Here is a 14,688-nt window from a genome sequence, read left to right on the forward strand (position 1 = left end):
GGCCTGAGATGACTGAAGCTCTCCTGCTGAAAGAAGCGAGCTGTGAAAAGCTCACTCTTTCAGGGAGGGGTACACCCCGGCGCTCTTCATCGCCCTCAAAGGCGTCGATCATCAATCAAAACCAAAAGGCTGCACAGAGACAGCGAGGCAGGGAGGTCAATGATGAACAATGTCTTTAATTCAGTAAAGAAAGACGCAGAAATGACGATCCAACACGAACTGGAGGTGAGGGCGAGCAGCGGAAGGTGAATCCAGACCGCGCTCACTCCAACGCAGGACGGAGAACAGAACCTTGTGTGGACGCTGATCAATAAAGGAGCTGAGCCACTGAAAAGTTATTTGATTCAGAAAACAGCGACTTCCACCACCAGACATACTGACATAATAAACTTTAGTGGAAACCCAAAGAGTATTATATAAGTACAGGCAGCCTGTGTTTAAGTACATCTACCTCACATACCAATGCAGCTCACAGCGGAAAAGGACTTCCTGTAACACAGAACCAGCTTGTAGAGCTTGTGTCGCAGTATGTAGTTAAGGCTAGCTCTGGTTATGAGAGACGACATGAATCTGCTCTGGTTCTTTAGTGGTTTCAAATGAGTCCTCAATGTTAAACACTGCTGCAGCCTGCGGGCTACAACAGATGCTAACAATGTTGACGAAGACAAGCGAACTTTCAAGAACTCTCTACTCACTGCTAACACAGTGTACATGACTTCATCTGCACTCGCTCTTCCTCTCTGTACGTCATTACTGCACTCTTCTTCACGAACACAGCCTTCTATCAGAGCGCTGAGGAGGCCGGACTCAAATGAACACTCTCAGACACTCAGAAAAATCAAAAGGCTCGAAGCCGGTTTAATAACAAAAACTCTCAATTTACAAAATACAACAAAAAGTGTTCAGTGATGCAGAAATAACTCGGCACGAAGGATTTCCTCAAAAGGCAAACAAGAAACAAAAAGACACCAAGTCAACAAGGAAGGTAGCGAGACATGATGACGTGAACCATTAAGACAATCTGGCCCAGGACAGGGAGGTAACAAGCAACAGGTGGAGACAATCAGACACCTGGAGACACCTACTGGTGAGGCAGTGCAGTGACACAGTAAGTGTTTGTGTGCCTGTAAAGAAAACTGTTGTTTGAATGAAGAAATATTTTGATTATTAAGATTAAATCAAAGGTTTAATATTTTCTGATGGAATAAAACCATCGTATCTTCAGTTGTTCTTCTCTTCTCGTCGCCTGCTGCAGCGTCGCAGGAAGCGGCGAATGCCCACCCAGCAGAGGGTGGCGGCAGTCATCGAGGCAACCAGCAGAGCGGCTCCAGTGTCTACGCTGTGATACTGGAACCAGTTCAGGTCATGTGACGCCAGCCGCAAGTGTCGCGCTCCACCGTGCCTCATCACAAACTCCACCCAGAAGACGGCAGTGCTCAGCGGGGACGCCGGCCGGTCGTGGTGCAGCGCGGACAGATGCTTCATACTGGACTTGTAGCTAAGCATCATGGGAAAATAAAGCAGGTCACACTGGTGTTTTATTGTGAAATGCTGGGTGAAAGCAAGGAAAAAAACATTTTATTTGACAAGTTTGAATGTCCAAGAAATGTGAAAACTAAAGCTCCCTGTGACATCACCCTTACCTTGGCTTGTTGATAACGGCGCGCAGCGCCTCTGCCAGCTCGTCAGAGGTCATACGGTTGAAGTCGAGGACGACCACGGCGCCGTGGCGGCTCAGACGGGCGAGATTATCGGGCTGATCACCAAAGAGCGGGATTCCTACCATGGGCACGGCATGATACACGGCCTCGTACAGGCCATTGGTGCCCCCGTGCGTCACAAACGCTCTGGTCTTTGGATGACCTGAGAGGGAGGAAACACAAGGCTTTTATTGTGAAAGGACTGTGAATCATTCCAGACACGAAGAATCCAATAATAACATTTCTTCTCTTTTTAATATACAATCCAGATTCCAAAGGTGTTGAAACACGAAACGATTAACCCGAGGCCCTACTGAACGACAAGAAGACGGCTTTTAGATCTGGGGGCAGGACTGAGCCGAAGAGGGTGCAGAGGGAGCTGAAGAGGGAGATAAAGAGGGGCGAGGAGAGCTACAGGAGGAAGCTGGAGGAGCGCCTGCAGGGGAACAACTTTAGAGAGGTTTGGAGGGGCCTGAAAACCATCTCAGGCCACAGCAGTGACAGCGGCAGGGGTCCTGAATCTGGAGATCATGAATGTGAATCATGTTTTTTGACTTCTCCAGCACCTTCAACACAATCCAGCCATCACTGCTGAGGGGGAAGCTGGAGGGAGCTGGGGTAGACTGTCACCTGGCTGCATGGACCATCAACTACCTCACCAACAGACCTCAGTATGTGAGGCTTCAGGACTGTGTGTCGGATGTGGTTCACGACGACTTCAGACACAACACAACCAGCTGCCCCCTCCAGAAGTTCTCTGATGATACAGCCATCGTTGGATGTGTATCACAGAGGAACGAGCTGGATACAGGGAAGTCATCACTAACTTTGTCGACTGGTGTGGACTGAACCGCCTGCACATCAATGCCAGCAAGACCAAGGAGATGGTGATAGACTTCTGCAGGAAAGTACTGCAGTGACTGCACCAGTGAGCATCCAGGGTTTGGACATTGAGATCTTGGGGAGTACAAATACCTGGTGTCCACCTCAACAATAAACTGGACTGGTCCACCAACACTGATGTCCTGTACAGGAAGGACCAAAGTCGTCTCTGCTGAGAAGACTGAGGTCCTTTGGAGTATGGAGGACATTACTGAGGACTTTCTATGACTCTGATGCTGTGGAAGTGAGTGTGAGTGTGTGTGTGAGTGTTTGTGTGTGTGTGTGTGTGTGTGTGTGTGTGTGTGTGTACCCAGCAGGTCGTTCTGAGGGATCCAATCAGAAAGCTTCGTGTTCGCTGCCAAAGTTTTAGGAGTTTCTCCACCGAACCTCCAAATCACCTGAACACAAACACAAACTGGCACTTTTAAATTAAACGTCTATATTTGTATGAGTAGTTCTTATATAAACTTATATAATGGTGTGCAAACTTTGAACATATTAAAATAAAATTAGACCATTAAATAAAATGTTCAAATGATTATTTTCTTTTTTTTGTCTTTTTGCCTTCTTGTCCGTGTTTTAGCCGTATTATTGTCCTCTTTGTGTTTGTGTTTGATGGTCATAGATTGTTATTGATTATATGATTTTTTTTCTGGGGCAGACTGGGCGGAGCTTCTGACCTTCTGTGGGATTTGTCCGAAAGCGGTGGCAATGACATCAGCACGCTCTGTCGTTAGGTTGGTTACCATGGAGCCGAAGGAAACCACCACCACACCAGCTTCACCAGAACTCTGCATGAATTCCTCCAGGTCCTAGAAGAAGAATACATTTAAGTGTAATTCAATTGATTTATTTGCATGATTTCAAAATAAAACTTCCTGTCAGTCATCAAAGAAGCGGGAACTCGTGCCTCTGGCAGCCGATTGGCCGGCTTGCAGTGCAGACCACCCACGTGTTTGAAGTTGGGCGGGGTCGGGCGTGGTGTTTCCAGGTCCCAGAAGGTCCTGATGAGCCAGATGTCAGCCTTGCCTAGAGTCCTGCAGATGCTGCTGGGACTTCCTGTTGACACAGGACACCATAAGGCTTTTATTCTGAAAGGACGGATCACTAAACTCTGACATAACTAATTTCTGTTTTACAGTTTCAGAAACTGTGTTTTCACTTTCCTGAACTTTGTTTCTTGTCGGACTCCACATTTTAACCTCTGTCTGGTTCTAATTGAATCTGTTTCGAACCTTTTTATGTTAAAACAGACTTTCAGATAAGTTCATAGGAAATTATGACTTGTCCTTTCTGGGGCTCCGTACCAGACAAATTATTGAGTCAAATGTTAAATTATTTTTAAATAAAGAAGCAGATGTTTGATAAAGACACGTGAGAGGAAACAGTTTTGTGTTTGTATCTCTGTACGACTCTTTCCTCTCTGACCTTTGACCTCGCCATAGTAGTTATCCAGAGTCAGCCTCCAGAGCATCTCGGTCACCACTGACATCCACACGTACGTCACCGCGCTGATCAGCCTCTCCACAAACGTCATGCGGTCGCCGTATGGCAGCGGAGCCGCTGGGACGTAGGATGGCGGTGCCGGCGCATGGCCGCAGTGTCGCTCCAGGACGCCGCCGAACGAGAAGCGAAGCGAGACGACGAGGGGCAGGCCGAGCACGTCGGCCACCAGATCGCCACACATCGTCATCGGGTCGAGCAGGACGGCGTCAAATGAAGCATCCCGCAGTTTTTTCATCAGCTGCTCGTTCTTTAACATGGAGTCACACTGTCGCATCCCGAAGCTGACGGACCGTTGCATCCAATCGAGCGTCTTCAAAAATATCCTGAGAGAAGACGAGGCGTGAGAATCGTACATGGAGAAGTGGACGAACTCCTCGGTGAGGCCGTGAAGCTCAGCTCGGCTGAACGGGACCTGAAGAAGAAGACATCAGACTCATTTCAAACCCAGCGAAAGTCGGAAAGTCATTGATCACTAGTTCACTGTCATGTTTGAGCTGGAGATCACCTCGAAAACAAGGAAGTTGAACTTCGTAGCATCACGGCTGCTGTTGTAGTTGACTGATGGAGATGCATCAGCAACTAAAACGGTGACGGAGTGGTTCCTCCTCACCAGCTCCTCCATGATGTTACGCATGTTCAACCAATGGCTGTACTCGCCTGGAAAAACCAGGACACGGCCTCCATCGGCTGGAGCGTAAGGATGGAGGAGGAACATGACGACGAGGGGAAGAAGAAAACGAGGAGGAGGTGTGAAAACCGGCATCACTAGTCTGGACAAAGAAAACAAAGAAGAATCTGCTCCGAAAACCTGCAGCTACACATCCAAAGTCCAAACTGATCAGAGGTCAGTTTAAGATAAGAGCTGCAGCCTGATTGGACAATAAGTGACAGCACCAGACAGACAGACAGACAGAGAGGGAGGACGACAGACAGTTTGCACTTCCTTCATTTTTGTTGCGTTTTCTGAAGGTTCTTCTGTGTCATGATCAAGGTGGAGCAATATTTCATTTGTCCCCATGTGGAACATTGCACTGCAGCTCCACAGTGGTTTAACAAATAAACAGCACAGAGCATGGACACACAAAAACACATAACAGATGTGTGTGTTTGTGATCAAGATCACAGAAAAGATAAACCATGATAGGGTAGCATAAAAGCATAAAAACAGGCTGAATAATACCAATGACATAAAGAATGCAGTGTAATCTTACTCATACATTTGTGACCAACTACATCTTCCATTTCATGGTGATAAAAGTCTTTATAAAGAGGGAGGAAATGAGTATGTGAACTCTTTAATGACCAGAGAGGAGTTTGGTCCTGGGTTTATCAAATTCCAGTTGGTGATGTTATGTTATGTGTTACGTGTCCACATTGTTCACTTTCTGTGCTTTTACTTTAAATAAACCTTTCCACAGGGAGTCGTACACCTGTTCGTTTTAATTGATTGCTTTAATTTATCTTTTGTTTGATTAACACTTTATTTTCCGCTCTCCTGTCTCCTTCCGCTCTCTTGTCGCCTTTATTTTGATACTTACCGGAAACTCGATCAGTGTGGCTTCCGCCAGTTTGACGCCGGTCTCGGTGATACCAGGCACCGATTCCTCTGGAACTACCGGCCCGATTCGGCATTTTGCAGCCGGTGAACCACCTAAAATGAGAGATAAGAGGATTTAACGGAGACTAACGAACACGCGGGGCTTGGAAAAGGTAAAAATACTGTTAAAATGTCCCGGTTTGTCCCGCGTTCCCTGTTTCACGCACAGTGAAGCCTGCTAACGGCAGCTAGCCGCTGCTAGCTCGATCAGTTTCCTTTTATTTTCCCCAAATCACGTTTATCTTCACTTCGACCCACAACATTACTGTCCCTTCGTTTTACGTCACACAAAAATCATATTGTGACGACACAGAGCTATCTAAATCATCCGTTTATCAGCTGACAGTGAAAACGGGTTCAGATTTATAGGGACATTTCTGGGATTTAACCAACAGGAATTGCTGAAATCTCGCGAGAGGAAATGAGAGCAGTTTTGCTGATATGTTTAGGTTTTCTTTGTTGACTTGAATTTGGTGAAAGGAGTAAAAATGGTTCATTTCATGTTTGTCCATAATTCTATGATGCCTCAAGATTGATTTGAGGTAATAATATAGTTCATATAGTTAAATTAGAACTAGAAAGTTAGAAATTAAATATTGCTATGCAAAAGCATTACACAGAATAATATTTTCTTCCCTCCCCCACAATTCTATTATTTCCTGACACCTGAACATAACAAAATTTATATATATGTAAATGAACGACTGTTACATTCAAGCTATCGTTTACAGTGTCGATAAAGCCGATCGCCCCCAGTAAACGTCTGTATGTCTCAGTTTTTATAAAGGTTTTGTAGAATTTAGAGTCTGTGGTGACATCTGTGAGCTCCAGCAGTGATTGGTTTACATAGGCAGCAGTGATTGGTTTACATCGGCCAGCAGTGATTGGTTTACATCGGCCAGCAGTGATTGGTTTACATCGGCCAGCAGTGATTGGTTTAGCAGAGCAGAAGGAGGAATGACTAGAAGGACAGAGGAGGCTACAGCAGCGAGGAGCGTGATGGAGTGCTCACAGGCATCGTCACATCCACGCTGGGAGACAAAAATTGCACCGTAGGGTTAAAGACGTTTTTTTTTTTGCCGTAAAGAATAATAAAGAAAGAGAAAAATAATGAAAGAAAAAAAAAATTTTAAAAGTAGTATTTTGGTTTTATTTTATATTAAATGTCATTTTTTACAGCAAATAAAGTATTTCTCTCTCTCTCTCTCTCAGTCTTCGCCATGCTCACTCGACCACTGACACTAAACGACAGTGATGACAAGGGGCGGGGCCTGGTAGCAGTGACTCCGCCTCCTGTTCTCCCATTGGCTGAACAGGATGGTAAAGACGGTGATGATGAAACAGGTGTGTTGCTTTTTTTATTTTTGTTCAGTATATTTATATTTTTATGTTTTTATAATTAAATGTGTTATTTTATTGTCACGTTTATTATTTTTCTCATTATTTATTCAATATTCAGTTTTTGGAGCACCTCTTATTCAAAGTGAGGTTTGGGTGAGAGACCTTGTGCCTACATGCAGAGTTAGAGAGAGAGTACTGACTGCTGTTTCTCCTCCTTCAGGAGCTCTCTCTTCTCCTGTGCCTCCTTGGAGCTCCTCCTCCTCCTCAACTTCACCTTCCTCTCCTCCTCCTCCTCCCTGTGCTTCTTCCTCCTCTACTCCTTCTCTAACTCCTCCTCCCCCCTCCTTCTTTTCCTCTCCTTTCACTCCACCACCTCCTCCTCTCAATTCTACATCTTTCACCATTCCTCTTCCTGTGTCCTTCCTGTCTCCTCCTCCTCCTCCTCCTCCTCCGGTTGCTCCTTCTCCTCTTTCCTCTGCTCCCTCCACTTGCCCTTCTCCTCTTCCTCCCGTCTTTGTGACTCCTTGTACTCCTACCTTTTCCCGCTTTTCTCCTCTTTCATCCTCTTCTCTCATCACTCCATCCCTTTTCCCCTTACCTGCTGCTCCTCCTTGTGTCTCTTCTAGTCCTTTTATTTCACCTTCTCCTCCTCCTTTAGCTCCCAGTCCCCACTGTCCTCCTCCTCCTTTCCCTTCTTCTTCGTCCACCACTCCTCCTATCTCCATTATTCCTGCTCCTTCTTCTGTTTGTTCTTCCTCTTCTTCCCATTTGTCACCTCTTAATTCATCTTCTTCTTCGTTTCCTCGATCCCTCTATCCTTCACCTTCTTCTGTCCATACTCCACCTCCTGCGTCTCCTTTTGTCTCTTCTTCACATATACCTCCTCCTTCTCCCCATGATTCTCACCCTTTTTCTCATGCTCCTACTCCTCTTTATCACCACTCCTCTCTCATTACTCCACCTCCCCCCTCTCCTGTCTTTTATGCTCCTTGTACTCCTCATACTTCTGCTATTTGTTCTCCTCTTTCTTCTTCCTCTCCTACTGTCCCTAAATCCCTCCCATCTCCACCTCCTCCTTCTACAGTTCATTCTCTTATTCCTCCTACTCCTCCTCCCTGCTGCCCCTGCTCCTCCCTCCTGCCTCGCCTCCTCTCAGCTCACCGGTTGGAGGTGCGGCGCCTTCTGCGAGGGGCTCTGTCCTCCCTTGGTCGTCGTCTGGACTCTCTGGAGAGGAGGAGCAGGAGGAGAATAAGGAAGAATAGGAGCAGACAGAGAGGGGGAGGAGGAGAAGAAGGAGGAGCAGCCTGCTCTCCTGGTGAGTTCTGTCTGTTTCCTCCTTTATCTCTTCCTCCTCCTCCATGACAGTGTGATGGATCTGAAGAGGAGCAACAAACTTTATTAAGTCACAGAGTCTCAAACACAGATTCAGAATCAACTCTGACTAACAGTTTGTTAGCAAGTCAGCGAGTCAGTGACCGAGTTAGAGTCAGTGACTGAATCAGTTACAGAGTCAGTGACTGAGTCAGTGACTGAGTCAGTGACCGAGTCAGTGACCGAGTCAGTGACCGAGTCAGTGACCGAGTCAGTGAGTGAATCAGTGACTGAGTCAGTGACTGAGTCAGTGACCGAGTTACAGAGTCAGTGACTGAATCAGTGACTGAGTCAGTGACTGAATCAGTGACTGAATCAGTGACTGAATCAGTGACTGAGTCAGTGACCGAGTCAGTGACTCGGTCACTGATTCAGTCACTGACTCTGTAACTCGGTCACTGACTCAGTCACTGATTCACTCACTGATTCACTCACTGACTCGGTCACTGACTCGGTCACTGACTCTATAACTTGGTCACTGACTCACTGACTCGGTCACTGACTCAGTCATTGACTCGGTCACTAACTCAGTCACTGACTCTGTAACTCGGTCACTGACTCAGTCACTGATTCACTGACTCAGTCACTGATTCACTCACTGACTCGGTCACTGACTCGGTCACTGACTCACTGACTCAGTCACTGACTCGGTCACTGACTCAGTCACTGACTCGGTCACTGACTCAGTCACTTTTTTTTTTTTTTTTTGTGATTGTTGCCTGTTTTTGTTACTGCTGGCTGTAGAGCAATTTGCCCCACGGGGACAATAAAGACTCCTTGAACCTTGAACTGACTCGGTCACTGACTCACTGACTCAGTCACTGACTGAGTCAGTGACCGAGTTACAGAGTCAGTGACCGAGTCAGTGACTGAGTCAGTGACCAAGTTCTAGAGTCAGTAACTGAGTCAGTGACTGAATCAGTGACCAAGTCACTGACTGAGTCACTGACTGAGTCACTGACTGAGTTAGTGACTGAGTCAGTGACCGAGTTACAGAGTCAGTGACCGAGTTGGCTACAGAGTCGGTTACCAAGTCGGTCACCGAGTTACAGAGTCAGTGACTGAGTCGACTGCCGAGTTAGTTACAGAGTTGGTTACTGAGTTAGTGACCGAGTTGGCTACAGAGTCACTGGCCTAGTTGGCTACAGAGTTACTGACTGAGTCGGTGACAGAGTCGGCTACAGAGTCAGTGGCCGAGTCGGCTACAAAGTCAGTGGCCGAGTCGGCTACAAAGTCAGTGGCCGAGTCGGCTACAGAGTCAGTGGCTGAGTCGGCTACAAAGTTAGTGACCGAGTCGGTGACTGAGTCAGTGGCCGAGTTGGCTATAGAGTTAGTGACCGAGTCGGTGACAGTTGGTTACCAAGTCGGTGACCGAGTCGGTTATTTGTTCTCTCTGTTTCTTATTGCCAAAGTTATGTGTAGAAAACATTCAGGTAGCAGCTTCGTGCTAAGCTAAGGTTAGCAACTAACTATAACTATGCATGGCTCTGGCATTGTAATGTTAGCTGGTGAAGTAATTTGCACACGTAAACCGGTTAAAGCCACAATATCACCACACCTTCACGTGCTGCTCTGTGGCTGCCGCTTGTTTGTTTACATTAGTGGACTCCATGTCGAAGCTAGCGTTAGCTTGTGCTGCACACTGCTGCAGCTATAGAGGAGCAAAGGAGAGGCACACATGATGTCACATCCTTTGGATTTTAGTGGAAAACCCGTCCTGAGGTCAGTCCAGCGGCTGTTATAGGCAACCAAGGACGTGGGGACAGACGTTATGTCTCAATCTGTGCACACATTGGTTTAACAAAACTTCTTTCTCCTTTTTGTTCTGTTTTAGGTTCATCTTTCTTCCCCTTCAGCTCCGCCTCCTCGTCTAGCCCCGCCCGCCTCCCAGCTGTTACCACCTCCTCTTCGTCATCATCCTCATCATCAGACAGCGAGGACTCACCCACGCCTCCTCTTTCATCGAGTTCGAGCCAGTCAGAACAGAGGAGGAGTAAGAGCAAAAGAGAGGGGGAGGGTAGAGGGAGGAAGAGGAGGAGGAAGAACCACAGAGGAACAGAGATGAGTGTTTTTCAAGAAAACAGAGAAGAAGAAGAAGAAGAGGAGGGGAAAGAGGAGGAGGAAGAGAATGCTGGGAGATTTGTGGGGCGGATGGCAGTGTCCTTCAGAGGAGGACCCGAAGAGAAGGCGCTGCTCACTCTGCACAACTTCAACCATAGAAAACACAGAGGAAGAGAGGGGGGAGGAACGAGCCAATCAGAGAAGGTTGTCAGTGTCGTCATGCGGAACGGTTTCAGAGCGCCGCTGCTGCTGCACAAGTGAGAAACAGTGAAAATGATGAAAACCTAAAAATACATTATATGAAACAGCAAAGATGACATTTTTAAATACACATAATTTATAACGATACTGAAAATATAAATTATTAATAAACAATTACAACAATAATAGTCAAAAACTAAATATGTACTTTATGATAATTTAATCACACATGGACCTTATAAACATTTTAGAATAATAGAATTTCAACTGTAAATTCAATATTCACTTCAATATGTATTATTTGTGTTAATAAAAGTGTGTAAACATTTTTCCTTTTCTCCTTCCAGCGTCTCCTCCTCCTCCTCCTCCGAGAACGACTTACTGCTGCGGTCGGCTCAGAGCGGTCAGACCTGCAGCCAATCAGAACCACTCAGCCTTTTTTCCGGCCAATGGCATTTCTCTGACTTCACCCCTCCCCTCACCGTCTCCCCTAATCGCAGCGCTTTCCACCTGTGGCTCCGCTCCTCTTCCTCCTTAACCCCCGCCCCCATTCTGCGGCTTTCTCCCGTTGCCATGGAGACGATATTGGAGTCAGTGAGGGGCGGGGCTTGTGGGAGTCCCTTGCGGCCTCTGAAGGACTGGACCGCCCCGCCCAGTCTCAGCAGTGACCACTGGTTGGTCAGCTTTTATATTTACATTAACCCTCATTAATATTCACAATTACCAGAGCAATTAAAGATTAATTAGTCATAACATCTGTGTTTCTGCTGAGCTCCTTTAAATGTGTGTTTATTCAATTCCTACGTTTGTCTTTGCAGTTACATGCGAACACCTTCACCAAGGTAATTTTAACACATAATGATGTTAATTGTTTAGTTTGTATTTGTTTATTCACGTCATGTTTTCATTTGTTTTTAGAGAGTTTGAACTAAAAATCATAAAAATGATGAGGTGTGTGTGTGTGTGTGTGTGTGTGTGTGTGTGTGTGTGTGTGTGTGTGTGCGTGTGCGCGCGCGCGCGCGCGCTGTAGCCCACCTTTTTTCGCCCGGCGACAGCAGAGGCAGCGGACCAATCACAACTCCCGAAGTCTCCACCTACCCAGGCAACGGCCCCTGCCCCTCCCCCTGTGTTCAACCAATAGACAGTCTGTGCCGCTTCCCACCGGCCAATCAGCAGCAGGCACAGAATTTCTCACCACAAATGGAGAGGTGGAGTTTTTTCTATCGACGTTTCCTCTTTTTTCATTAACTTTTGCCATTTTTTTGTCCTCAGCTTTCAGTGTTTTTCTTTTATTTTCTCCAAATAATCCAGAAGCCCAGTCTCTCTCAAATATTTTCTATTTTTTTCTCTTTTATTTCTATTTATTTTTTGTCAGTGTCGTAAACGAGTCTCACAGATACGAATCCGCCGGGCGTCGCCGCGGGAGACACTGCTCACGCCAATGGGACTGCCAAAGGTCAAAAGGTCAGGAGGGGGCACAGAGGGAGGGAAGCAGAGAGACTCAAAATAGAAAACCGTGCAGAAAGTGAAAATATTTTTATTTTTTCAGATTAAAGAAGAAAGAGTTCAGTCTGGAGGAGATTTACACTAACAAGAACTACAAATCCCCCACCACCAACAGGTGAGGACTGAGTTCACAGGTTATTCATTCCAGTTAAAGTACAAACTACATCTCCCAGCATGCCTTGCTGTTGTCCCGCAGGAGTCTGGAGACAATCTTTGAGGAGCCGCGGGAGAAGGACGGAGCACTGCTCCTGATTGGCCAGCAAAGGAGGCGTAGGCTTCTCCTTTTCCCTGACTTCACTCAGCCCAGGAAGAGGAAGAGGCCTCAAGGTACCCTGGGAAATGAAGTATACTGAGGAGGGGGGGACGAACAGAGACAGACACCAGCTGCTTTATTTTATTAATGTTCCTGTTTGTTGTCATTCACAGCTTTTATTTTGAAGCTCGCGCAGCATCCTAATTATTCTGATTATTGTAAATGGAGGTCGGGGTCCGAGCAGATTGTTAGCATTTGATGCTTGTTTTTAATTTATTTCACATGAAGCAAAACTCTTTTCAGTAAAATTATTCACCTTCGTCATCACGATATCCTGATGCTGTCTCCTTCTGTCAGAGACGTTCTGTGTAGCTGATGACCCCCAGTGAAGACGGGTTCACATGAATACATTTGTTGCTCTTTTGATAAAATTGAAATTGAATTGGCTAACCCTAGCTGCTAAGCTAATGTAGCTAGCAGGACAGATGCGTATGTAAACAAGCAGCAGTGGATTAACGAGGAGGTCTTTCATTTTCACACGTTATTCATCGTGTCATAAGTTCATGATGGTCAGTGACAGAAACCGACAGCGGGGATCATGGTCGTTTCATGTTTCTGTCTGGCTAGATGCACACGGTGAGTCCAGAGGGTCCCAGAAACAGGCTACATCCCAATTCTCTTAAATTGCATCCACATTTCCCTCAATTGCGTCTTTTCCGAAAGGAAACCACGCGAGGAGAGAAGAAACGAGGAAACATGCTTCAGGAGAACTGAGACGTCCTTTCCTCTGAAGCGTCACCTGAAGCGACGTCTGTTTCTGATGACGCGACACAGCTGGACCTGCTGCGTTTACCGTTACATTTACACCCCCACCACCCCCCCGCCCTCGATATATTTATATTTTATATTTACATTATTAAAAAGTCTCCAGCACGAGCAAATAAATATGAAACACTTTTATTAACACACATGAGAATTAATGAGTTCATTCTTGTCTGGACGCCTCTTCAGGTGAACAGGTGTTCACTTTCTGACCTGAACTTTATCAGCCTCGCTGTGTCTTCTGTCCCGTTCAATGAGACAGACTTCAAACATGACGGATCCTCATGTTAAGGCTAACACAAGAATATGTGTTATCGCTCTTTGGAGAACGTAGCGTTCAGTTCGGCTCGTCTGAATTTCAGCCGTTCACTGCAGGATGCTGACACTTCAACAGTCTCTCCGCCTCGTTCAAACGTGCCGGCTGTGGGGGCGGGGTCTTCGTACCGTTCAGCTGAAAGACTTCAGGAAGGATGCACTCATGTATCCTCGCTCCTCGGAGCAAAAATAAGAGCTTTGGGATGGCCGGCAAGATGTTGGACCGGAAGTTCCTCCGCTTCAAGCGAGGAGATGCACCCGCAGACACCGTCATCCATTTGTAGAAAACTTTATCAGTAAAAAAAATTCAATGAAAATTAAATTCATGTTGCAGTCAATGATTTTAAGAACATACATTTAAAAAATACATATATTGTTTGTGTCCATTTTAGGGGCGGGACTTCCTGTTGCCCCGGTACCCAGGAAACGGACAGTGGCTCGGCGTCATTGCCATGGCAACAGCACAGGCGATGATGAGTCGGACCTGGACGTGATGCTGGTGGAGCGACTGAGCGCGCTCGAAGACTTCCTGACACGGCAGGGTCTGGATGTGTGAGCTGTGACATCACACAACTGACTGAAGGCCAAATAAACAGAGCTGCTAGCATGCCTGCTGCTGCTGCGTTACCACGGTAACACCATCAGCAAGTTGATTCGATGTAGCAGGTTTTTTACTTTTTGGAATCTTTTTGCAGAGTACTTGATGTTTTGTTTTTTTTATTTTTACGATGTAGGCTGTTTAAAATGTGAATTTTCTGAAATATTTAATATTTTTAACGGTTCTTTTTTTTAAGAGTGTGGATGATGTTTGCTGGAGAACAGGTGACCAGTCAGGAGGCCACACCCACAGTAGGGCACAGGTGGCTTTATTTTTATTTGATGTTTTTTTGTTTCATAAAATATATAAAGACTTCACTGTAGTACTCTGTAGTACTCTAGCAGTGTAGTACAGCTGCTGTACTGTGTGAGTACTGCAGATCCGATAGCAGGTGAAGTATTTGGAGTTTTTAAAGTGTAATATATATTTCTGCTGAAAATTTGTATATTTTTGGAACAAATAAAGTTTGTTTCTGCTCTCTGAAGTTTATTTCTGATCGGAGTCAGTTGATTGACAGCCTGCGTCAGGAAACAAC

The 14,688-nt window shown here is 46.1% G+C and overlaps 2 protein-coding genes across 3 annotated transcripts; one reads left to right on the forward strand and one right to left on the reverse strand.

Annotated features, from left to right (window-relative positions):
- Positions 1-1,061: 1,061 nt before the first annotated feature.
- LOC121623456 (UDP-glucuronosyltransferase 2A1-like) lies at positions 1,062-5,720 on the reverse strand. Its single transcript, XM_041960727.1, has 8 exons — positions 5,627-5,720; positions 4,594-4,775; positions 4,011-4,500; positions 3,493-3,641; positions 3,263-3,394; positions 2,893-2,980; positions 1,644-1,863; positions 1,062-1,498 (listed from the first exon to the last, which is right to left on the reverse strand). Exons 1-8 carry the CDS (start codon positions 5,718-5,720, stop codon positions 1,222-1,224), a joined length of 1,632 nt encoding a protein of 543 aa, XP_041816661.1. The 3' UTR covers positions 1,062-1,221.
- wu:fi75a02 (histone H3.v1) lies at positions 5,658-14,637 on the forward strand. 2 transcript variants are annotated; one of them, XM_041959486.1, is made up of 11 exons: positions 5,658-5,798; positions 6,898-7,029; positions 7,247-8,341; positions 10,232-10,715; positions 11,007-11,333; positions 11,478-11,501; positions 11,690-11,867; positions 12,035-12,123; positions 12,209-12,280; positions 12,362-12,492; positions 13,948-14,637. In XM_041959486.1, exons 2-11 carry the CDS (start codon positions 6,906-6,908, stop codon positions 14,109-14,111), a joined length of 2,688 nt encoding a protein of 895 aa, XP_041815420.1. In that variant the 5' UTR covers positions 5,658-5,798; positions 6,898-6,905; the 3' UTR covers positions 14,112-14,637. The 2 variants fall into 2 exon arrangements, with proteins under 2 accessions (XP_041815420.1, XP_041815421.1); XM_041959487.1 differs by lacking the exon at positions 7,247-8,341.
- The last annotated feature ends 51 nt before the right edge of the window (positions 14,638-14,688 follow it).

This window comes from Chelmon rostratus, chromosome 19, assembly GCF_017976325.1.
Source record: "Chelmon rostratus isolate fCheRos1 chromosome 19, fCheRos1.pri, whole genome shotgun sequence".
Lineage (NCBI taxonomy): Eukaryota > Metazoa > Chordata > Actinopteri > Chaetodontiformes > Chaetodontidae > Chelmon > Chelmon rostratus.